The sequence below is a fragment of the Triplophysa dalaica genome, chromosome 18 (genome assembly GCF_015846415.1).
Source record: "Triplophysa dalaica isolate WHDGS20190420 chromosome 18, ASM1584641v1, whole genome shotgun sequence".
Taxonomy (NCBI): domain Eukaryota; kingdom Metazoa; phylum Chordata; class Actinopteri; order Cypriniformes; family Nemacheilidae; genus Triplophysa; species Triplophysa dalaica.
In genome coordinates this window covers 21,807,265-21,833,194 of record NC_079559.1, presented here as the reverse complement: position 1 = coordinate 21,833,194, position 25,930 = coordinate 21,807,265, and the positions used below count along the sequence as shown (strand labels likewise).

The 25,930-nt window shown below is 39.5% G+C and overlaps 3 protein-coding genes across 7 annotated transcripts in view; all 3 read right to left on the bottom strand.

Annotated features, from left to right (window-relative positions):
• The window catches only part of acot7 (acyl-CoA thioesterase 7), a 52,647-nt gene extending 43,883 nt beyond the window's left edge, over window positions 1-8,764 (bottom strand). The window contains exons 1-3 of one of the 5 annotated variants that reach the window (XM_056772863.1): window positions 8,315-8,764; window positions 4,107-4,224; window positions 3,405-3,561 (exon numbers count right to left, since the gene is read on the bottom strand). In XM_056772863.1, coding sequence (XP_056628841.1) covers window positions 3,405-3,561; window positions 4,107-4,224; window positions 8,315-8,355 — 316 coding nt within the window. In that variant the 5' untranslated portion in view covers window positions 8,356-8,764. Of the gene's footprint in view, window positions 1-3,404; window positions 3,562-4,106; window positions 4,225-4,803; window positions 5,288-5,826; window positions 6,715-8,314 lie in introns of those variants that run through there. The other 4 variants (XM_056772864.1, XM_056772861.1, XM_056772862.1 and 1 more) reach the window with 4 other exon arrangements.
• Window positions 8,765-9,590: 826 nt separating this feature from the next.
• On the bottom strand, window positions 9,591-10,445 carry hes2.2 (hes family bHLH transcription factor 2, tandem duplicate 2). Its single transcript, XM_056729832.1, has 3 exons — window positions 10,263-10,445; window positions 10,073-10,160; window positions 9,591-9,966 (listed from the first exon to the last, which is right to left on the bottom strand). Exons 1-3 carry the CDS (start codon window positions 10,443-10,445, stop codon window positions 9,653-9,655), a joined length of 585 nt encoding a protein of 194 aa, XP_056585810.1. The 3' UTR covers window positions 9,591-9,652.
• Window positions 10,446-20,574: 10,129 nt separating this feature from the next.
• hes2.1 (hes family bHLH transcription factor 2, tandem duplicate 1) lies at window positions 20,575-21,458 on the bottom strand. The gene is made up of 4 exons (XM_056729521.1): window positions 21,366-21,458; window positions 21,170-21,265; window positions 20,970-21,057; window positions 20,575-20,864 (listed from the first exon to the last, which is right to left on the bottom strand). Exons 1-4 carry the CDS (start codon window positions 21,456-21,458, stop codon window positions 20,575-20,577), a joined length of 567 nt encoding a protein of 188 aa, XP_056585499.1.
• Between the last annotated feature and the right edge of the window lie 4,472 nt (window positions 21,459-25,930).

The window sequence follows — 25,930 nt, the reverse complement described above, 5'->3', positions numbered from 1 at the left end:
TAAAGAAGGAAGCGGTAACTTGACACGACTTCTCTTCAAAATTTCAAATGCTCTTAGATTATTAATGATAATCTTAAATCTATATTTTACCTTATTAGTAAATTTATTTATTTTTCATTTTAGCCTTGATGTGCAAGCACTGTCGAGCTTGTGCAGAGGCAGCAGCTTTTGCCAGAGGGGAACTGGAATCCCCTGGTTGGTCCTGGGTTCTCCTGAGGGATTTTTTCTCGAGTGGTGTTTTGAAGCCAACTGCTTTACTATCCTATATGCAATAGTAGTTATGTAAAACTTGAAAATTGGAATTCTATAGTCTGTTTAATATATAACCTATGTTTCACTCTCCTTTATCTTTAATGTGTGCTTTCACTGTGCGTGTTTGTCGTTGCGTGTCCATGTGTGTCTATGTCTATGTGTGTAAGTTTGTATGAATATTGTGTGTGTGGAGTGTTTGTATGTGTGTATGTCTGTCTTCTGTGTTTTCACCTTTTCTTGTTTTTACAGGTATAACTTTAAATGTTTTGCTCATAGTAAATATGTCTCATGTACAATTTATAAATAAAGTTGAGTTGAGTATGAAGTTGCTAGGCATTTCTTTGGTCACAGATGGTGAAGCTAAACTAACAGAACATTCAGGAATACACACACTGCTATATATCCAGTAACTAATGTATTTCTTTCGTTAAAAAGTGTTAAGTTTTCAACTAGATACATTTGTGATGTCAGTATGATGATGATGATGTGTGTGGGGCGGGGGGGAAAGGAGGCTGTTCTGCTGATGATGTCATTACTGAGGCCCCTGCACTGAGAGGAAGGAGACCCCTGAAGAGACCATGCTGATATGATTGACCCTGACGGGGTGTGTGCGCATGTGTGTGTGTGTTCTCTCTTCTAGAGAAGAGTCACATAATGGCCTTAAGCTCACAAATCTACACAAAGATGAAAAAAGCCTCTGAGCTCTCCCTCTTAACTGTCTGCTGATTATAGTTGATGGATGGGGGTTGAAAATCATTCTTTGTATTTGCTTCATCAACGGATTGTATAAAATGTTATTGTTGTGTGTTTTTGTGTACATCTTCTTTGCTATCATTAAAGTAGAGTTCATATCCTCATTTATCATTCCCGGTCATTTTAAGATATCAGCACCCATATCAACTGTTAAAGAATTAAACAGAAGAAGAAGTAAAAGAAGATGAAAGCTTTGGTTGTGTGTGCAGACGGCTTCTCTCTGCAGTCTCTCTCTGTGACCGCCGCTGCCTGTGTTGCTGGAGCGTGATGTTAAGTTAACGTGACAGAAGCACATAAAGTCTGCCCTCATTCCCCACGGCTCCGCACAAGCCTTTAAAGACACACAACACGTGTAGAGAGAGAGAGAGAAACAACAGAATGTTACCCTGTGATGTGCACCGGATGCATTACAGATAAGAAATAAATGAAATATTACTCATATGTGCTGTCTATGATGCTCATCAGAATTAAGATGAAGTAAACATCTGGATTCGATGTATATTTTCATGACTTGTTGTTGATTTAGAAACAGAATAATGCCGTGTAATGATATTATTATTCCTGTCAGGTGCACTCTACATACACAGGGAGGGATTATGAGTTCAAAGGGCCCCTCACACAGTTGTTCCCTTCTTTCCCTCCACTGCGCAGTCACAGTTCACATCAAACAGTTCTCACTCTGCGTCAAAAATCATCTGTACAGGGTTTATAGAAGTCAAATAAAATCTACACAGCAAAAATTAACAATGGACCAAATTAAGGCGTGTGAAACACACATCTGTCAAACTAACTGTCAAATATACTCGTTTTTAATGCATCACATAAATATAAAATGATTTCTCAGCATAAAAGTCCCTGTGACACATCAAATCATCAAGCACAAGATTCAGAAATGAAATTTAAATGAGCTGTTATTAAGTTACATTTAATTGAATAAGTTAAAGTAACATAAAACATATGTTGCCGTGATTTGTTGATCATGTCATTTTTGACAGGGTCTCCACGGAGGCTTTGCAACCCATATATTAAACTTGGATAAACATTTGTTTTAATCGTTGTGTTCTCTGTAGCACTCGTGAAGCCCGGGACCCCTCAGGTGGTCAGTAACCCATACCTGTCTAAACATCAAGCAGATGATTCTGAACATGTGTCCAGACGTTTAACCTTTGAGTGTTTTGTTATTGACAGAAAGTCGCTTTCATCCCGTCACTGATGTGTGTGAAATATAGTCCTGTTTTATAGTTCAGTCTTCACATGCACTCACATCCCTCGCCCACGCCGCCTGTCACATCATCACAGCCCTGTTGCTGTGGTAACAACACATGTGCCTAGGGATTCACTCGTTTCTTTTGGTCCTACACTTTCTTCTGCCCGCCCTGCATGTCTCCTTCAGTTGCACTGCTCTTTAATCTTTCATTCACTGTCCTAAACAAAGCAATCTCATGAGGCTCATTTCTGTTTTCGGGGATGAATTCCTTCTTCTACAGCTCTCTATACTCTAGCGTCACATGATGTAACAACAAAAGAAAACTTCATTGTGCTACAGCGCCATCCTGAGATCAGATCACAGAAGTACACTCGGATTTTTTGGTCGGATAAACTGAGGATCATTTCTATTCTCTTCTGCCTTCAAATAAATCGTTTAGTCAACACGTATTTGTTTAGTAATAACACAGCAGCTTTAGGAATAAGAAATATCTTTATAAAATATGTCTGAACAGGCTCTGATCTTGTGATTGACACCTGTGGTGATGAACCGTTTAGTATTGACAGACCCCCTGAGACCTTTAACCCAGAAAACCCATTCATCAACACCTTCTGCCCGAATCTTTCATAACATCTGCATGAGGAAGTCATGAACAACATTCCACACGTTTGTGTTTTGTGCAGAACACACAGTATTTGTGAAGATAACACACTTTACTTTCGAAAGAGTCAAACCATGAGTTCAGTGCTGGGTGTTGTTTGTTTTAGAGAAACTGCTCTGCTGCTTGCCTGAAACCTTGTCTTGACGACTGAAACTAGACATTTGTGATTGTGATCAATGAGATCAGGAACATGACATTGAACTCTTGTATTGTGTGGTATGTTTTTTTGTTGACTAATCTCTTGTGATGTTTGCTCGTTTGTAAGAAGCGTTGGTTTAATAAACAATTTTTGACAGCGCATCCGATTTGACTTGAACACCATTGATTCTCACTGATGTCTCGTGAACAGACTAAAGCTGAGGACAATCATTGCAGTGAAACATGACTCTTGCTCTGATGGCTAATGTTCAATGTAGTTGAATGTTTAAGGTTATGTGTTTGAACTGCTCGTAAATGAGACGAGGATGTAAACATTCTTGCTAACCTCTCTCTTGTGTTCGGTAAGTAGAAGATGAGGAGAATCACACTGACCTGTGACTATGTTCTCGGACAGAACGGTGACCTGCACCTCCACCGAGCGCTTGGACGTGTAGGTTATCTCCGCGCTCACGTGAGCCACGTCACCAATGAACATGGGATGAAGAAAGTCAGTGCGCTCCACCCGGGCCAGAGCCGCTACGCAGCGATCCTAGCAGCCCAAAGAAAATGGTGTTATTTTCATGTTGAATTTCTCCAAATAATGCCTTCGCTAGCAACATTTTGTGCGACAACTGGGAAATGAAGATGATCTCAGTCAACCTAACAGGTGTACTGGGTGACTCACACCAGCGTCTTCTACACAAACTGGGAATGATGATGCCCGCCCTGTAATATTCTATATTGTGGAAATCATATTAAAAAAATAAATCTCATAATAGTCCATCGCAACACACATTGTCACAAACATCGTAACTGTTCTAAGAATGTAAACCTTATGTAGAAACTTCATTCCCATTCATAGCGTGTATTCAGATATTCTGTTCTGGTCCTGACAGGTTGCCAGAGATCTGATCTGAATGCCTTCCATAGCTACATTTATCTGTTAACTAAAGAGTACATGACACGTCTGACATAGATTTAAAAACATTCTGCTTCCTCGTTGCATCATCAATCTTGATAAAAGTAACACATAAAGCTTTACACTAAACATGAGGTTTCTTTGAAAATGTCCAAATGCAGAGTGTTCCCGCTCACCCTTGTCTGAGTGTTGCAGTGGCGCGTCCCAATGATGCACCCGGCCTCCTCGATCATCTTCAGGATTGTACCACCATGAACATTTCCAACAATGTTGGCATCATCAGGTCGCATGATCCTATAAGAGCATCACAAATACAGTCTTCACATATGAATTCTAGCTTTACATTTACTTTTATGCATTTGGCAGGCGCTTTTATCCAAAGCGACTTCCATTGCATTATCCTATACATTTGTTTCCAAGTCTATGCAATCTCCTGGGATCAAACCCACAACCTTATGTGTTGTTAGCGCCATCCTCTAACCACTGAGCAACAGGAAAGCCTGTGGCTTTACACTCTAGCTTTCATCACAGGGGGTATAAAGAACATGTTCTGTTTTTCACTGGCACGATTCAGCTTTTCTACAGTACATCATTATGATAACAATTGTGTTTTTACACTCTGGTAATTGACCATAACCTGAGATTACACCAAAGTCTGCAGTGTTTCCTATTCATTGACGAGACTATGAGGACCCGCCGGTCTTAAAACGAGCATTTATAAACACAAATAAAGCCAACGTTGAATTCTGAACCGTTGTTGTGTTGTGTCATCACACCATCCTTTCTATAAACCATTTAATATCAAACTCTTAAAATCAACATGATCTACAAACAGAAGGAGACTCATGTGTCAGTGATGATGTGTGACTGTACCTGGTGAGCTGAAGAGAAGCCATCGAAGACGTCTCACGGGTTAAATGACCAACTCTTGATACACTGCCTCACAGTGACTACAGTCACACATCATCACCTGTCATTACTGTACAAACTGGCCGTGATGATGTCATCATAAACGCTTCACTGACTCAGACTCCGCCCACCTTCAGTCAAACACTCTTTGCCAGTGAAATCAGTCTCTGCAGTGGCACAGAAAACAGCAACGCTGCAGCATGATATCCACTGATCTTATGGTCAGATGTGGGTGTTGAAGGTGTGTCTTTCCTACATAACACACATTCCAAATGTAGTACGTGGCCAACCTCAACTTCCTGTAGACCTCGCAAAGAATTAATGACTGATGACTAGTTTTGATTTCATTGAATTAATTCAGATACAAGAAAATATTCATAGGCATTCACATAAATATACAGTTAGTATGAAACAAATTGTGTGCGTCCGCAAAACACATCTATAAGATGACTGTTGAACTTCTTCATTCTAAGCAACCAAACCGGTTTTACAAAGAAACAGGAATGCTGTTGAAATATTTCTGATGACACAAGTTGTAACACACTAGATACTGCAGATCATGTAATAACTATCATTCATGTAGTAAAATATCCAGATAAAATATCTCAAAATGTCCTAAAAAACCCAAACATAAAGTTTATTTAAACAAAAACCATTGAATTGTGCTGTGTTCCTCCACATTTCTTTATTTGAATCCAATATTCTTAAACTACCTGTGCCAGATTTATAAAGGGAGGGAACTTTTGTGTTGAGTTTGTGCCTCATCTTTCAATGTGTTGTTGTGTTATCTGCCTCAGAGCACTAGCTACAGATCATAGATTCCCCGTCTGTCCCTCTGCACTCCGTTTATTCACTTTCTATTCGCTTTTACCTTTTCAAACAACACAGACTGACGCCACAAAGTTACTGTAAAGAGAAGTAGCTTCAAGTGTGTGTCTCCAATACGTTTTATTGCATTCGGTAGTAGCTACTACAAAAACATGTTACCTGAGAATATGTGAATAATGGCGAGGACGTCTGACATCTCTCAGAAGCAGAACACCGCGCTCAAAACAACGTTGCATATTAGCAAAGAAGGTCTAGTTGTGAATGACAGATCCTCATGCAGTGTGTGTAGAGTATTATTCACTGTTGAGTAAACCTGGTCTCTGTGCAACAGTAGTATGTGTGTGTGTGTCTTGAGTGTTTATTCTCTACAGACGTTACAACTAATACAATTATTAACATAATTTACTGTTACCATAGTTCATGAACAATGTCTAATAATGGCTAATTATCGGGAGTGCATTTTATTTATGTCATATTATTAGGCTACTAAAAGAAGTAAGATGAGTTTTTAATTGAACGATAAACAGGAGTTTGTAAGGATTTGGTAAATTATGACGTATTAATTTTTTCTGCACTGTGTATAAGCAGAGACGTCACTGTCACGTGATATGAGTTACTTTCATCAGCGCGGAGCCGGATGACTAATCGATGTCATTAACGATGGACGTTACTGGACAAAAGGTTTTTGATGTTAAATTTGAAGAGCAGAATGGGCGCTTATTACGTCAATTCATGCATTACACACGTTTCATTTTAAACAGTGAAATATATTTAATATATTTAGATGAGTCCAGAATTCGGGTTCTGAGGCGTTGTCTCTTTGAAGTTTCCATTAGCCATTAGCCAGCAGCATATGTGTGGTGTAGTCTACGTGATCCGCAGCTATACGTCGTACAGCCACTAGAAAAGATAACTTAAAGCATTTCCGTACACACACATACGAAAGCGCGATGATACGTAACAAAATCGTGTTGTGTCAGAAAAAGGCGACGCACTGACATTTGGACCATTGGTGCAGACGGGATATGAAACAAAAGGATGATTTAAACTACTCATCAGCCTGCACATGAATCTACTGGCGCTTCGGTTGATGCAGCAGGTGTTACACAAAATGAGTCCGACGAGGCTGATTCTACGTTATGTGCGCGGTGCCCAGCGATAGTTCCGGGGTGCACTCTGTTCGCCGGTGTATACTTTCTGCTGATAATCCCCCACACACACTTTAAAACCACTGCGTAGTTATCAATAAAACGAGGATATGTGTTATCAATAACATAACTGTCAGGGGATTGTTCTCATATTAAATTGTATCTAACTAGCCAACTTCACAAACGTTAGTTTAACTGGTGCTTGATAACACTTCACAAATGTTCATTGTTAATTATCATAGTTAACAATCAATGTCAAAAATGGGCGTAACATGCACTCCTAAATGTGACCCAGTGTGTGAAGACTAGCCTTAAAATCTAGTTACGTTAGGCCTGTTAGTGACGAGCATCAGAGTTTGATTTTAACCATTTATTTCAATATGATTTACTGTAAATCTTTGACACGCCTTAGTCAAACTAAATCAGAAACTTAATTCTACTTTTACGGGATATTCTTGACCGTTGAGCCGCTAGAAATAATGTGATACTATTTTTAAGCAGGGTGGGTTTATGCAGAAATAGTACATCACAAATAAATGACTTTATAACTGGGCTTTCACATGGATCACCTGTGCTTTAGGGATTGTATACATATACCATCTAACGCTCATGTAACTCTTAACTGACTGGTTTAGACAGTGATGAACAAAACCAGCTGTGGCGATTGAAATCTTGCATGCGATAAATCTTTCAGAATGCTTTGATTACATATAGAGGCAAACTCTACGCATTTGTGAGTGTGGTGGTGCTCATGGGTTGTTGATCTGGGACGGGTGAGTGGGTCGGGGGATCTCACTAAAAAAACTACACTACACCCCTGACACATGTCATATTACACACACGCGCGTGTCAATTGAAAGCTTCAAACAAACATCCAAACACAGTATGACCTACACACGACTCGATTGGGTCGTTTGCACGTCATCACGGGTGTAACTCAAGTATGCCACCACTTTTTAATGCCACTAAGAAACACAAGATGGCGCCACTCGAACATCTGACGGCGATGGCAGTTTCCTGTAAAAACAGATTGGACGCGTTTTTTTAACGTTTAATCCTGACGCAAATGTTATAAACAGAATCTTGCTATCAAAATCCAATCTAACATGTCTCGTATGTTTGTTTTAAAGAAAGTCCGGATAGAGCACTGTAATAGGCTCCGCTAATAAAGTCATCGCCTCCTTTATGACTTCTAAACATATATATAATAACATCATTGATGATCCCGGATGTTCCTGTTTCAGGTCTCTGCTTCATGTTGATCTTCACATACGACATCTCAATCCTGCACCACCGGCAGCGGTTTCCCAAACCTCGTCAGACCACACATCTGAACCTCTGAACCCTTTAACGTTAGTCATCTCCTCGGGCTCGTGCGGCTTTTATTCTCTGTCAGATGTATAATTCGTCTGTGTGTAGTGCGGACTGTGAATTTTACAGGATCGAAGCTGAACTCGTGTCATTCATTCGTTCCTTCATTGTAAAGATGAAGATCTTACCTGCAGATCTGGATGGAAGGTGTCGCTTGAGAGGCAGACATGATCCGTCGTGTGTTCGGCTGGTGTCGATGTTCCACCCGGATCGCTGCGTGCCGCAATGAAGCACTCACTGAGCCAGGCGGAGCTGCGCTTCTACCGGTGTTGTGCAGAATGTTTACACCCCGCCAGATTACGTATCCCCTCAATAACACAGATAACACTATAAATCGACTAGCCTTAGCCAGAGTCGGATTTTACAGACACTTGTGTTAAAAAACGCGCTGAAAATCTCCCACTTAAGAAGCTTGACTCGAGTCAACTCGTGTGCGCGGCTGTAGCTTTCGTCTGTTGCCCGAAGCTAGTTGACAAAAGTGCTTAAACTACCTCCATTTAGACTGTTCTTTATTAAAACTACCCTACACGCGTTTTAAATTGTGTTTGCAAATTCATGTGTCGTGGGAAATGGTTGAAGTTCGTGTTTAAATAACCCCAAGAAATGTTGATCAATCCACCGAGAGGTGGCAGCAGAGACCGCGTGTTCAACTAAATGAGGCGGCAGCTGTAACGGAATAATATATATTTAACTGATTAATATACACATTTACTGAGCAGACGCTTTCATCCAAAGCGACGCTCCATACATCTACACGTGACCACAGACAACATCAAAAATGTATGACGTAATGTAAGACTTTTCCTGTTCGCGCCATAATCCATGTTATTGTTACACTTTGCGCGGCCGCTTGAAGGCATTATTTGTCACATAGGACAGATGACAACCAATAATAATTTCCAGTAGCTTGTGTTTGATTCAAGACATGTGTGCAGCACGTTGCACTGTTGTTTCATTCATTTTGTTTAGACTTTTTCTTTGAAAGAACGATGCATGACACAAAGAGCTGTGTAGCCCATAAACTTTATTATAAAGTGTGGCTTGACACAATGAATAAACAATACAATACACAGCACATCCCCTCAAAAGAGATTTTAGTGAATAACACAGTGTGTTTACAGAAATAATCTGCATCGACCCACCATAGTGTGAAGAGCAAATGTTTTACAAAGAACAACCCTTGGGGTTTTACTTAGGCGTTTTCGAGAGCACCGACCAGACGGGAGCGAATGTAACCGCGTTATATATACACGTTACGCGCAGGATCTGATAAAAAAACAAAACGCACTGACTGAACGGATCCGTTCCGCTATACACCGAATTGGAAATAAACAAGTATTCAATACTTATGCGTGACCTGATGAATCGTACATTTCATCAAACTTGTCACGATTCTAAAGACTACATGTAAATATGTACACGTTTGAGCTGAAGGATCGTAGCATGAGTCCTCTGTATGGATGATTCTACCAAGGTCTCCAAACTTGAGCATCGGGCATCAGCGCTGAAGGCTGAGCTCGCGAGAGAGTCGTGGAGATGCTTTTGTCGGCGTTTCTCGAGCTGCTTGATTTGAGGTTCAACAGTTTTTCTTGTATTTGTGACATGAATCTGGAGCTCTGTGCGCAGCAGTTTTCGCAGGCTGGCTTGTTTGGTTTCATGGAGCGCTGGATGAACGCGTTGACGCACTGCCGCTTGTCAGCATCCAGGCCGGTTTGCGGCAGGAGCGCAGAAACGCGCTGCAGGCAGGTTTTATAGCCCTCTTCAAAACTAACAGTACTGTCTGTAAGACAAAAAACACATCGAATTTAGATGACTGTGGCGGGAATTTCAAACCAACATTTTCCATATGTAAATTTAAACGTTAAATGTGTTGAAGGAAATCTCACCTTCGGATGGAATAGACTGGGTATCCTTCAGAAATCTCACAGTCCTCTCCAAAATATCGGCTTTCTCCAGCTTGGAGTAACGCAGGTTCTGAAATGGAGAAAACGCAAGGTTAAGAAACAATGTTTACACCAAAATAATGCAGCACTTTGTGTTGTATATGTCGCTTTTCAACGTGTTAAAAACACTTACATCTTTGCCTGTGAGAGGAAGGACGAGCGCTTTCAGACGGTTGAGGCTGTCGTTGATGCGCGCTCGGCGTCTCTTCTCCACTAATGGTTTCAGGGTTTTTCTCTGTTCGTTTGCCTCCTTTCTCATGGCCACGGTGCGGGGCACATAAGACGGGGCAGGTGCAACGGTGGCGTTTGGAGTCATGCTGAAGGTCTGAGAGCAGATCTGGCTGTGCTGAACTGGCCGTCTGCGCGCGGGGTTTATATCTGTGACCGGCGCATCCCGGGAACGCCCCCACGCCTCTGTCAAACCCATCTGAACAAATAACTTCAGAATGCAGAACAAAAGGACGCGTCCGTAGCGTCTTGTATAAATTATATATCTATACAACTAACTTAGTCTCAATCTGCTTTTTCTAAATGCGTTTATAAATCAACATTATTTGGTCCAGTCGTTATTTATTATCTTTATCTGTAATCCTTTTTGGTATAATGGATCAAGTATTATTTACAATTATTTAAAACTACTATAGTATTGTTGTAGTTATTAGTTTTTTTATGCTATTTTTATTATTTTTGATATAAAAGTATATATTTTATAGTAGTTTCCACGTGCCATTTATAACACTCAGAAGACGCAATAACAGTTCATATGTTGTTAATTATTTAAGCGTTTTAATGACAACATTTCCCCCATTGTTTAATCATAAATGCAAGAGTAGAAAGGGTCGCTGATGACGCACGAGAACGCCGGGTTAAGATTGGTTCAGGGTGGGATGGGCATTCATAATTTAAAATAAACAGACAGATTCCCAAGCCAAGCCGTTTTAACGTAACATCTGTCTGTAAATTGTGATCAACAATAGTTTTTTTCTTATATGATGACGTTGGTTTACACCTGTATCACCGGCATCCACGGGGGAGGGGCTGGGCGCACGCGTCCCCCAACAAAACGACAAATCACCACAGAAACCCATATGTGATCCTTTCATTGGGCAAATGTCAGACGAATACACATTTATCTTGTTTTATCATTTTCACAAAAATAATCCACGTGGATGTATTTTGTAATTGCTGTTTTGTGGTTTGAGTAAATTCCATGTTTGTTACGTTTGTGCGTTCGCGAATCCATGTCTGTTTTAAACTGTCTTAAACACAAACAGCCGTTTGAACCAACGTAAATTGTCAGATCATTTCTGTTAGGACTTCGTTGCCCCATGGGATCCACGCGTCCAGCACGCGTCGTGGTGAGGTCTCCAGATGGCCTCCTATCATCTAACCCCCCTTTTGGTGATGCCCTAGCTTGTTTCCCTCTCCCGTCCTTAAGTTTCTAGTCTTTGATTATTTAAAAAAAGCATTTCTGGCGTCCGTGACCCATCTGCACGAGCCTCGCCAATGGTTTGGATTACAAATGATCAGACAAAAAGAGAAGCGTTATTCGCTTATTTTGCGCACAGACCCCACTGTCCCTTTCGCCTATATAACGTTTATTGAATATGAAAGGCTCCCTTAATATTCACGCAGCGTCCTGGTGCAGCGTTTATGGTATATTGTTTTATATAAAATCGTGCATTATCCGTAGTCTGTTATTAAAATAATAGTAGGAAAAGCGCGTACGCACAAAATGAGCAGCAAACAATGCGCAACGGTTGATTTTTCTTATGCTTTCTTTTACCTCTGGTCGTCTTACATGTCTTTTCTTTAAGAAGTATATTTTCTTTTAAGAAGTGTATTTTTACAGAAATTATTTATTTGTAGTTAAGTGAGGACTATCAGAATGGACACAAGGGTGCGTCAGAGTGTCTGTGTCGCGTCGGGTGATCAGTACGTGCCCTGCACGCGCCCTCATTCCCCAGTGGCTCTGTATTGAGAGCGTGTCATGCGGGTGTTTTACTCCTGATGTGTTCAGTTGCAAGTCTTTTTGTTCTTCTGAGTATTTTAGCGTGGGTACTCCATCTGTGCGATCATCAGAGCGAACACTTACATACAGTGACCTTTTGTCTGAGCTCATTCCAGCACGTGGGAACGAGGTAGAGCGGGATTCGGCAAGATGAGCCTATACTGTGTGTAGTGGAAACCCAACGAGTTGGGGGGAACTGGACACTGACAGTTAACGACCGTTAAGACTCTTTTTAGGCAGTCTTATAAAACCTGTTGTGTTGTTAATGCTTTTATATTCACAGACTTTGTCATCGGGTTTTGGTTTTGGTTAGGCATGCATGTTTTATACATCTACACAAGCTAAATCAGTCTTTTACCATTTTTAACCTTTAATCTTAGGTAACATAGAAACGTATGTGTTCGACAAACACTAACAAAACATCACTTATACTGAATGTGATGAGTAGGTTACATGCAGTGTTTGGAATGACAGCCCTCATTAAACATACATGATTATGTGGTCATCATATGAAACTGCTGGGTGGTCAAGACTTTTATACAGTATTTGTCTTTTTTTACTCAGGGTTAACTTGGGTTAACTTATATTATTAGGTTAACCTTTTTTATTTTCTCCAAAAATCCTCAGAATCAAACCATTTTATTTATATCATTATTTATTTTCACTACAATCATTTAAAATAATGATAACCAAAGAAACATTTCTCACACCTTCGAAGAATCGAGTATCCCAGATGACATTTCGGTTGGGAGAGTGTTTTGAGAGAGAAATTGGTTTCACAACACATCAAATCCAGCCTCCCCCCAACCTAAAACCAACATCAGTTTACAAATACAGAGCAAATGGCATCAGCACAGCCCTTCACACTGCACTAAACCATCTTGAACAGCTTGGCGTTCCATGATTATACCAGACATACTCAGCAAATAATCTGAACTGGACCTTTCTTGTTTCTGGAGAAAGGATTTGGAGACCTCTCCTCCGACATGACGCTTAGCTCTACAAACTCTACACACAACAGCATCATTCGGTTTGCTGATGATACCAGAGTGACGTCAGGACTTGAGGAATCTGCCTACAGGGATGAAGTCCAGAAACTGAAGGTGTGGTGCTGTGATGAGAACTTGACTCTGTCTGAACACCTTAAAAACTCATTCTAGATGTCAGGAGGTGCATCAACAGGGACTGTGTGAAAATGGTCTACACCTAAAAATTCTTGAGAGTCCAAATGTCTTAAGACCTCTCTTGGTTAGCTAATACCTCAGCAGTCACATCAACGGCTAAACCTCCTGAGAGTGCTCAGCAAAATCTACCAGGAGTGAAAGATGCTGCCGCTGGCCTTTAGAAAGATGATTGTGCACTTTATTTCACTGCGATGTTGCATCTACTGGTTTTTGTTTGTTACCCTTCATGAGTGTGGGCTTTCAGACCACAAAAACCATTTCATAGTTCCACAATTACTTGCTGGAAGTATTCGCTTTTTGTTGTGTTTGCATCGCAGGAACAGTCGTAATTTTTGTTCTGGAGAAGCTTTTTGGAGGAACACTTTAGCTCCTTCTCTGAGGCAGGGTCTAAACCACCAGGATAGAAACCACCCGTGACATAGCAAACACTGATCACAGCACCACTCACAGCATCCTCCATCACGTCGTTGTTCGACGTTTCCAACATTGTCCTGTCAAAACCCGGTGATTATTTATACGTGTGAAGACAAATACTGATCATATTTTAGTGAAATTCCAACAACAGTTCTTTCTTGTTCTCAAATCTGATTGGCTGAGAGCCATGAGAAATTCCACCGTTATCACCACGGTTTCTGATTTATGAACACACTTGTCCTGTGATAGTGCTCTTATATCAGGGGCAGTGATTGTCTTCTGTACTCGTGCCTCTGACCTAATCACAGCCGTGCCGATATGAGCCGATCCTACTCCAGACATATTGCATTCATAACACAGAGGCATGTTTGTATTTTCAGGTCAAAAATTGTATTTAGTAAGTTTCATTACCTCTCTCTAAAACACACACACAAACAAACACAAATGTTTAAACTTTTCCAATGTCTAGTAGGAGAATGTACAGTAAAGACCCATAGACCAGTTATGATGAATGAAGAAAAGCAGTCAGAAATGGAGTCAATTGAAGAAAGTTTTGCTGAAGAACTATTGTTTGTAGTTTTGCCAGCAGAATTTCCACGAGGAGTTCCACATGCCAACCTGCTTTACATTCATTTGTGAAGTTTCATGATTCTGATTGGCTAAGCCAAAGATCCTTTGGATAATATACAGTATAGACATAGACATCCAGTTCACAGTATATCTTCATTGCTTGTGAGTATGACAACAGAAGCCACAGTTTAGGCACAACATGGTTAGAAAATCTACACATACAGTCTTCCTAAAGGGATGTTTCAGCCAGAAAACAACATTTCCCCATGTTTTACTCTCCCTAGGCATCCTATTTGTATATGACTTTAGTCTTTCATAATAATTCAGTCTGAGTTATAATACCATGTATTCTAGGTTGTCCAAGCTTCACCAAAAAGTGCATCCATCAATCCAAGAACAGCTCGACATGGCTCCGTTTTCTTAAAAGCGTAATTTCAGAGGCAAAACAACTTTTCCCCATGTTTTACTCCCCCTCAAGGTATCCTGACTGAAAATGTCTTTCTTTAGTCAGAAGAATGCAGTGGGAGTTATAATACCTTGTATCCTTTTACTTCCAAGCTGTAGAATGGGAGTGGATGGTAGTTGACTTTTTGAAGCTCCAAAACTGCATCCATCGATCAAAGAACTGCATGACACGACTCCGTGGTCTTAACAAAGATCATGCATTTCTCAAAGAGATTTATCCATATTGACAGTGCTTTTAACGTTGATGTCTAACTTCCGTTAACTCTTAGCTGAGTGTGAACCTTAGACATGATTTTCCGGGGAATTACGGAAGGTAGACATCAACGTTAATAGTGTTGTCAATATGGATATTCCTCTTAGACATGGATTGGCTTCAGAAGACCTCTGTTAAGACAGCAGAGCCGATTCGTGCAGTTCTTTGATCGATGGATAGTTTTTGGACCTTCAAAAAGTCAACACCCAATGACTCCCATTCTACAACTTGGAAATTTACGCTACATTTACAATTAGGCATTTGGCAGAAGCAAGCGACTTACATTGCTTTATCCTATACATATAGGAATTTGCAGTCCCCTGGGATTGAACCTGTTAATGCAATGCTCTTACCACTGAGCTAAAGGAAAGCTGGAAATAAATGGATACGTGGTATTATAACTCCCACTGCATTCTTCTGACAGAATAAAGTCATATAAAAATAGTAGAGTAAAACATGGGGAAATGTTGTGTTCTGGCTGAAATATCTCTTTAATATGGTCTTTCCAGCACCAATAGCCAGTGTTGGGTAAGTTACTCTGAAAAAGTAATGAATTACTAGTTATTAATTACATATTCAATAGTGTCATTAAGTCTACAAATGACTCTCTCCAAAAAGTATTGAATTTCTTATTACTAATTACTTTCTATATGCTTAGATAAAGATTCCTATATCCTATAGCTTTCCTGTAGCTCAGTGGCAAGCGCATTGTGATAACAACGGGTTCGATACCAGGGGATTGCACATACCTATGTAAAATGTATGGATAAAGCAATTTAAGTCGCTTTGCATAAAAGCGTCCGCTTAATGCATAAATGTGAATTTAATATCCTACATCAACCTTGAGTAGAATTGATTCTGGGATAGACATGAAACTCTCTTTTAATTCATTCAAATAAATAATATAAAACGACATAAAGTAGTGTTATTAACTGACCAAAGTCTGTAAATTGTATTGATGTCAATTACACTATTGCACACACATATATTACAGAGAGTATTTAGTTTAATTACATCAGAAGTAAATGTAATTCAATTACAGAAAACAATAAGAGTAATCCCTTACTGGACTTGTTCAAGGGAAAAGTAAATAAATTAGGGCAGTACAGCAGGGCAGTGTTGGCTTGCTAACCTGGAGACTACATCTATTTATTTATCAGATATTAATTATTTGAATTATCTTGCTTGTTCTATATACCCCATGCACTGTGCTGTGTTTTACCTTTCTGTGTTTTTCTGTTTTTCCTATTCGCTCCTGTTAAGCTTCTTTGGAACAATAGACAATGTGAAAAGCTTTATATAAATAAATTGAATTGAATTGAAATTACAGCAACTAATGACTAAGTAACTAGTTACACCCAACACTGCCAATAGATAACCTCTATAACTGGCAGAGACACACACTGCTCCCTCAAAGCTCAGAGCTGAAACATTGTGATAAGATGGACATTCTCACAGCCAGGAAAAAACACAGTATTGGTCATATACTGAAGACAAAGAGTTGATGAACTGAGATGTTAAAATAATTGTTCATCTCATACATAAACTATTTACTTAGATCACAATAAATATTGGACAAAAATAGATTGTTTGAGTTATTGGATTATTCACTACTGGAAGAAAATTGCTGAATGATAATTGTTTATTGATACATAAGATCTACACAAAAGCTAAGTAATTCCACCATTCGGTCTATGAACATAAAGCCTGATGTGTTTCACTGCAGAACAATGAAGATCTAAGAGTCTATGTTTGGTTCTACACTTGACAGACCTCGGCACAGATTGTCATTGAAGACAACAAGGAGCCGTTCTGAGCACACACCAGCTATAAACACAGCCCCCCGCACCTGATAACTGAAATCCAGTTTCATTGTGCCTACAGTCTGCCAGACAGAAGTGTTTCCTGAGCTCCAAAGAGAAAGAGATAATGAACAACCTCATGTCATATCAGTCCACAGTCTGACTTCTGATGGAATCCTAAACCACCTCATGTTTCTTTAATTACTTCCCTGACCGAGCCTGCATGTGGGCAGTTCCAGCGTTATGGATGTGACATTTTGCGTTATGGATGTGACATAAAAATTCTCAGAGAATGAATTTTTTACGATTATATTGAACCATCTGTTTATATGTCACTGAACCCTTGTTGATAGAGTCTAAACATCAGAAAAAGTCTATTTAAAAAACTGGAAATAAACATGCATTATGGATGTAACAAAAAGGAACGCGTTGTCGGAGACAACAAACTTTGTAAGATTTCTGTGAAATAAAATGCACAATCCTGAAGCAATAATACCCAATGAATGGAGACGGGATGGCCCTTTATAAAACAGCAAATAGTTACTTTATATTCATTTTCATGTGTCCGTTTTTTCATGGTAAGGTTGATTTTTCACAGAATTGCCCATGTGTGTTTGTTTTCTGATGGACTCCAGCCACTGTTGATCTGCTTCGTTGGGCTTTATATTATATATTAGTGTTGATTTGACTCTTTTGGATGAGAACAAATCTTGAAGTGAATTGATTCCCTTTGATTCCCAATGGACAAACTGTGTAACGTGGACAATGAAACTGAATCAACCTTTGAAGAGATTGGAGCTGAGATGAGATTTTTGCAGTGTTAAAGACCGAACATTGATATTAGCTACAGGTCACAGAAAAGCAGAATTTCCAAACATAAACCCGAAATGTTACAGATGATGTCATTGTGTTTGTGACTTGAACTGTTACTAATTCAATACTTGATAGAAACACACAAGTAACTGAAACTTTCTTGTTTCTTAGTCAGGGCATGAAATGAAGGAGCTGCTCAGAGCTTGTTTTGGAAGAATTGAAGTTGCGCTGAATGAGACGCAGCATCAGTTAGCTCATCACATGTTGTGTAGTGACACTGAACACGCCAGATGCCTTCAACGTGCAGTTTTATTTCTGTTCACCAAGTGTTCATGTGGAACATTTTTCTTATTATTGTGTCACATAATAGTGGGTTTGATTCTGTCCAATGGTTGGGTTATTTTTAACTATGTTTTGGGTCCAAAAGGGACCAACCAAACAGTTGGGTTGTCAATTAACCCATGCTGGCTTGTTTTAGCCCAAAAATGCTAAAGGAGTTTGTGACATGATATGCGGTGTACTGGGATCTGAGAACTGAATTCATTGTTATCTGTTCTCTTAGCATCACTCAAACCAACCCTTTCAGAAAACCAGACCCCTCCCTCAAGCCTCAGCAGAACCCCCAACAGAAAGCACACCCACACAGAGAGAGAGAGAGAGAGAGAGAGAGAGAGACAGAGAGAGAAAACCATGACAGTCTGGAGATAAAAAAACGTTTCTAAATAAAGTGTTTAGCTAAAATCATTTCTAAATATATTAGAATACCCTGTCCAGAATTCAGAGTTGTTGAATCAGCTTTAACAGTTGAAACAGTGTCACCAGCAGCAGGAGTCTTGGCATTCTGTATTTTATCATTGGTCTTTTATGAGAATTGTGTTTGATATATTATTCCCATCACTGTGTTTATGTAGCCTGTGGAGGTGTATTATGAGCTTCCATTGTTGTTTAACAATAAACTTTGAATTTTAGTCTAGAGAAAAATGGAGCTAAAACATTTAAATTACAATTAGCTCATCTGTGGCTGTTTTACAGATACCTAAGACAATAAAAAACACTGTTAAAAATCAATATCACTGCAGCAATTCAATACTCTCTTTTAATCGCCTTGTTTTCTGCATATGATTGTCTTCCATTAATGTGAAAGAAGCAATTTCTTTATGTAACCATATACACATGAGAAAATGTGTATGAAATCATCCAGATAAATCATTGATGTTAACTGCTAAAATGTGTTTGTCTTGTTTTGTAGTACAAATATCTAACCATTCTCAAATCAAAATACAATGACTTCACAAGAAAGATATTTGGTCTCGTTTTAAAAGAGAAAAAGAGAATGAAATCAGTTTATGGTAAAAACAGACCAAAAATCTGTCCATGGGGTGAGAAAAATAAACTTGAATTCAATACTTGAGAAAAAGATCAAACTAAATTCAAGGGTATTTTTCTCACCCCATGGACAGATTTTTTGCTTGTTTTTACCGTAAATTAACTTCATTCTTATATTATCTTTCATGGAACAAGATTAAATATTTTAGGTCGCGTTTCTTGTCAAGTAATCGTACAGTTAGTTAAGAAATTTTAGATCTTTTCACTAAAATCAAGACAAAAATGCTTATTAAAAATGCCATATGTCGCAGTGTAAGAACACAAACTTTTGTGAATTTCTCCATGGAGTCGATCAGACAGCACGTCACTGATAACAGATGCAGCACATTTCGTGTGATCACATACTGTAAATTGTATTGTTATCCTGATGCACTTTTATTGTGAGCAAACCCTGAGCACCATAATCCATTCTGAAAGGCACTTTCTTCAGATTGTATTTTGCAGCACACAGTGAGAGCGTTTTAGAGTTTTAACTTTTGTTTGTTAGTTTTATGCTCATTTTGTTCCAAAATTTGATTTATCATGTTTTTTTATTGTGCATTCCAATTAATATCAACCAAACTGCAGTTAGTTTGCTTTTGATTTAAGTCACAATAACTAAAAAATACAGCTAACTCACAAAATAAAACACAATCAAAATCTAAAATCCAAGAATGTACATATGGACGGATATTTATTATATACATATGGTTCCTAGTCTTTGATTTGATACTGATATGCACTGTCAATACCTGTTAATGGTGCAAAGGTGCCGCTGCAGTGAGTGCTCTTGTACCTTTTTTCTGACTGTGCAGAGAGTCAATACTATATTTTTTTATTATATATTTCTAACAGTTTGTGAAAACACATGAGCCCAGTCCCTGAAATATCCGTCATACTTTAAAGGACATCATGCTGTGATGCTTTATAACAGGCTTTATATCAGCTTTATTGCCTTTATTGAAATTGATTCATTTGCTTTTTAAGAGTCTCATGCCTCATTATCTGTAATGTAAATTCAGACCTGTGGTGCAGATGGGCACACTTTATAGTGTACTAATACTGTAAAAAACAACATAACAAATCGTATTCAAAAGTCAAAAGAGAAAACAAAGGCTGAAGAACTTCAAAGAAAAACGTCTTTATTGTTTTTGGTGCTTCACAATTCTTTTTGTGATTTTGTTTCCTTCAGGGACATTCATTTGCTATTAATCTGTAACACATAGTGTTTACAACTTCTTTGCACAGACCAAATGGTATAAAGTCAATTGTGCAAACCTCAAAATACATTTTAACCCTTGGGGTTTACCATTGTGTTGATTAAAACCCATAATCTTTAAACCCCGACGAGGATTGCATGAATCATTACCACAGAATGCAACTGCATTCGTGATCTGTGTCGCTGGCTCACTTTAACTTACAAAGTAGCCACAATAAATCTTTTTTAATATTCTTACGTGTAATCTCAATAACAGGCTTTACATTTCAAAATCGGACACTTACAATGACATATAAATACTGTACAAAGTTGTTGTATTTCCCTGAAGGTTTCCGCGGCGCGCGTTCGGTCACCAGGGTCTCCACATGTCCACAGGTGCCTGTTGCGCGTCCGGCTGCTGGCTGGAGGATGGCGCGGGGCAGCTGGAGCCGTTGTTCCTCAGACTCACGAGTCTGTGGTGCATCATCCTGGAGTTGTGAGCGCAGCAGTTTTGGCAGGAAGATGTGGCAGACACCATTGAGTCCTGCATAAACTGGATGACGCGCTGACGGGTTTCTCCGTCGAGGCCGGTCTGCGGCAGGAGAGCAGAGATGCGCTGGAAACAGGCTTTGTAGCCTTCTTTAAAACTGTCTGTTTGACCTTTTCAGAGGAAGGAAAAAAAAACAATAAATACGATTGCACGTTTTGAGATGTACTTGCTGGAAACGGAGGGAAAAGATGTGTTCTGTTGAGAGGAAAACTCACCTTTAGCGGATGAAGACGGCAAATCTCCGAGGAAGCGGACCGTCATTTCCAGAACATCTGCTTTCTCCAGCTTTGAATAGCGTGAAACCTACAAATATACACAAGAGGATATTAATCAGAGACATGTGGGACATTTGTTTGGACGTTAGGCCTAGATTATGTGTCCATGCAAGTACAAAAGTTGAGATAGGCCTACTTACGTCTTTGCCGGCGAGTGGCAGTATGAGGGCTTTGAGGTGATTGAGGCTCTCGTTTATTCGAGCACGTCTTCTCTTTTCCATCAGTGGCTTGAGAGTCTGAAAAAAAACAAAAAGTTGACTTGAGTGATGCTTTTTTCACATATTCGAAAGAAACAAAAACGTGACTGGCGTGTGTTCATTAAAGAATCCTCCTCACCTTTCTCAATTCATGAGCCTCTTTTCTCTGAGCTACTGTCATTCTGGAAGCGAAGGAGTTAGACTGAGCTTCTGTCATGATGTTGGGAGTCATGATGTTCTGTCTCTAGATTCTGCTCTTTTGAGGGGGATGAAGTGTTTTGTGCTCATGGTGATTGTCAGGGATCTTTTATAGGGCTCTTTGGCGTGGAAGGTGGAGCTTTTTTCGTTATTGTGCATTAGATGGACGCAGAGGGGGATGCCATGACGTGAGGATCCGACAGTCCCAACATGGCCATCTGTTGACTGATGTTTTTGCTTCGACCAAACAACTGGCACGTGCTTGTGGTTGATTGCGATATACATTTTCGTATAATATAATGAACAATCTTTCAAAGAACTCGATGCGTTGTATTCGTCTATAAAACACATCTTTTCCAGATTCATTAGAAGAGACATTAAAACACAATGATTACACATTGCAATAAATATACATTTATATGTTTTTCTATGCATTTTGGTTTCATCTTTGGTGAACAAACGATTGTCTTTACGCACTGATGTTAGAGTTGCATTTTAAAATTGTTTTGTAAGATATTGTTAAATGCAAGATATGTTCGTTCAGGTGGTGAACACCACAACATATTGTCCCGCTGATAAACAACCCATCACATCACATCACATGATGAGCACCCAAGCCACGCACTGGTAACATCTGCTAAATCATCTCTGTACAATATGACAAACAACAAATACAACAAACTATTGCCCAATCATCTACATAACATACAGGTAAAGCTGCATGGCAGTGAATAGAGGATTTTACAACAGTGTTCGAAAATATAGTAATGTAATGTTTTGAAAGATTTAGGGTAAAAGAGAGTTGTTAATACAACTCTCTTATTGTTAAACATTTAAAACGAGCTCATTTGCATGTTGTTACCGTTTTAAAGGCTTTCTTTTTCTAGGCTTCCTTTCTTTCCTATTTCTTTTGCGTGCCTCTGTTTTTAACTGTTTATAAGCTATGCTAAATTCTAAAGGGTTTTATTAAAAGTGTTCAAACTCAATGGTGATCTCACGCGCCTGACACGCGCCGCTGTGGATACGGAACAGATGGATGACTGTTGCGCCAATCAGAGGGCAGCGCGCCACATATTTGAACCCGAAACCCCCTACGATGCACTCCTGTCACCTGTCAGCTGCACGCATCTCCCTATCGCGTTACTTCTTCCATGGCGCGTCTTTCCAAACTCCTCGGCGTCTGTGTCCGAGACATATGACCGAATATGGAAATAGAGTGACGCAAATCTCTTTCTCTTTGTTTCATTTTCGGTCGAATGGGGGATGCACGGAATAGGGTGACAAGCGCACAGAAAAAACATGCACCACCATCAAAAATGTATGTGTGCCACTGGCGTTAACTGGCGTGCGTTTACTGCCTGCTGGTGATTGAACTGTTTTCCAGGAGAAGATTTCTTATCTAAAGTGTCATTTCATTCATTTATTTCTTGTGTTCCTGTTGCGCACGTGTGTTCAAATGAGTTTGATCTCGAGCAACACACCTTTACTAAAATATACAGATGGAATGTACTGCAAGCTAAAAGCGTCTGCCAAAAACATCCATGTAAATGAAAAGATTTTATCAGCACAAATCACTGATGTTGCCTTCGGGATGTTCCTCAGCGCGCAGACATCAGTGAACCTCTGCTGTAGCTGTGCTGGTCGTGTAAAAAAAAGACCTTAGAGAATCATTTCAGTTGCAATCATCTTCATCCATGTAGTGTGCCGTGCGTGCTCCATCTGAAGAACTGAATAGATCCGATCAGAGCAGTATTTTGCTTTCTGTATTTTGTGTAAATGAATGGTTCTGTTAAACAAAAGATTTGTGCTTGAAATGGTGGGTTAGCATGTAGGAGTTACACTGCCACACCATCAAGATGCGCATGAATCATTTTCAGAAGTCATTGATTCTAAACATGACACGATTCTTCCAAAATAAAGCGTGTTAAATAGTAGACTGAATTTAACAATGTAAATATATTTTACAATGTCCATTATGGGTTCAGAAGCTTTTAAAACTAAAACTATTTTCATTTTCATTATACAAAAAAACTGATCATTTCAAAAGATTAGTAGTTTTAATTCATGGGATCACTGGAAGAAATTCCATCCAGAAACAGAACGTGATAATATTTTGTCATTACTAGCTCAAAATGACATTTAAAGTCACTTTATATACAGCTCTATATGCAAACAAAATCATATTTGTGTTGTGAATTATGAGGATTATTTAATGCAACCAAGTATCGTGTTAACTGAAATTTAAAGGCTAATAATGCATATTACGACAAATTACAAATGCTCCAACAGAAGCAATCTTGTCACAAATTTTAGATTGGATGATATGCTGTACGTGGATTTATTAACATTACATTGCAGTTGACTGTATGTTGTTTTGTTATTTTTAAATAGTGCGAAAATAAAGACTTGATCATCAAAAGACAAAGCAATAACGTATTTCGGGTTATCCAGAAATGTATAGCAGAATTACATATTTGTGTTGCAAAAATGATTACTGGGAGACTGTGTGATATTAGCTACATGTGTTGTTATCAAATGCACTCTTCCGAATTAAGTTGTTACGCCTATAAAGAATTACATTTATAAAGTTTACTGTTGGGGGGCACGGTGGCTTAGTGGTTAGCACGTTCGCCTCACACCTCCAGGGTTGGGGGTTCGATTCCCGCTTCCGACTTGTGTGTGTGGAGTTTGCATGTTCTCCCCGTGCCTCGGGGGTTTCCTCCGGGTACTCCGGTTTCCTCCCCTGGTCCAAAGACATGCATGGTAGGTTGATTGGCATCTCTGGAAAAATTGTCCGTAGGGTGTGAGTGCGTGAGTGAATGAGTGTGTGTGGCCTGCGATGGGTTGGCACTCCATCCAGGGTGTATCCTGCCTTGATGCCCGATGACTCCTGAGATAGGCACAGGCTCCCCGTGACCCGAGATAAGCGGTAGAAAATGGATGGATGGATGGAAGTTTACTGTTCACGAAGGTTTTGGATCAAATCACTTTGGACATGACAAAGATGCAAACCAGCGCATTTAAGGATAACAGCTGTCCACTAATATTGCATGAATTTCACTGTCCAGATTATTCATCATTCGTGATGTTTTTAACCCGAAAGTGAATGAATGTGGAATAAATTAGCGACTATGTGTTCTTTGTGCGCGTCTCACTCAGCATCACGCGGACTGTATGTAGACACCCCTCCGCCACGTTTGTGACGATAATCGCGTATATACGGGTTCAAAAATACAATTATTAGTTACTAAAATCACAAGTTAGTCAAATGGGTGTTGTAGTGTGCAATGGGAGTCATCGGGTTGTTTTTATATGTGTTGCTTCGTTTAAATATAAATCCAATAATGCCACACATCGATATTTATGTTTATTTTATGTATGTTTTAAACACTTAAACACCAGCTTTAGAGATGATTGAGAATCCTTGTTTTATTAAGATCTCCAAATACTGACTTTAACTTCTGCAAACTGAACTGCATACAAAGACATCCCCAGTTAAATCTCATCTGAAATGCAAAAACGCATAAAAACATCTATAATGTGTAAACAACGGCCGTTTCATTGAAAAACCCACGCTATAAACCAAGCCGAATGCATGCACATCTGCTGGTGTAACTTTAAGCGCACACTTGTTTTTTTCCGTTCGGATGATTGTACGTTTGTGTGACGTAAAGGTACGCTATACAAGCTTCTTCGTGTTAATCTCTTGAGTCAAGAGAGCTGTGACTGAATATGCTCCATTTCAAGCCATGTTCATAAATTGCCGGAAATATATTGGCTATATGCGCGTTTTATCTTTGTAGCAAATCTTTACTAACCCAAGGAAGAAGAAGACGCGTTTTGGAGAAAAATGTTGAGTGTGCACACGCACGGGTCCTCGATCAGGTCGCCCAGGCGCGCTGGGCACGAGAACGGCACGAGCCACGGGATAAAAGGCCAGATGGCTGCTCAATTATAGCAAATTTAATGATATATTTATCATCATATATGTGGCTATTCTTTTTATACTATATATCGTGGGTTGTGATATTTTAGTTGCTGTATATCTTATTATAGCTCCATTTGTGTCGTATGCTTAAACATCGCAATGTTCATTTTGCGAAGGACATTAACACGAGTTTGACATCATGGCGGGTTCAGAAAGGGCGAACACCCTCCACGCCCACAAAGCGCGTGCTGCCTCCTCATCCTCGCGTGCGTACGGGTGTCAGAGCGCTTAGTTCAAGCGCGAGACTGCGCCGCAACAGCACGCTGTCGTCTCTGCGAGGCTTCATGTCGTCGCATCTGAGCGCAGGTAAGTCGGAACATGGCTAAGTATCTTTTGCAAAGACCTGACATTATCATAAGAAGGTTATTATTATAGCAGCGCTGTCATTTCGTCTGTTTGGGTTTTTCAAACACTATACTCACAAATCTTTTTTGGTTAATTCGACTGACATGAATGTTATTTTAGAGTATCACCCCAACGTGAAACTGGACGTTTAACTTTTATTACATGTATTTTAT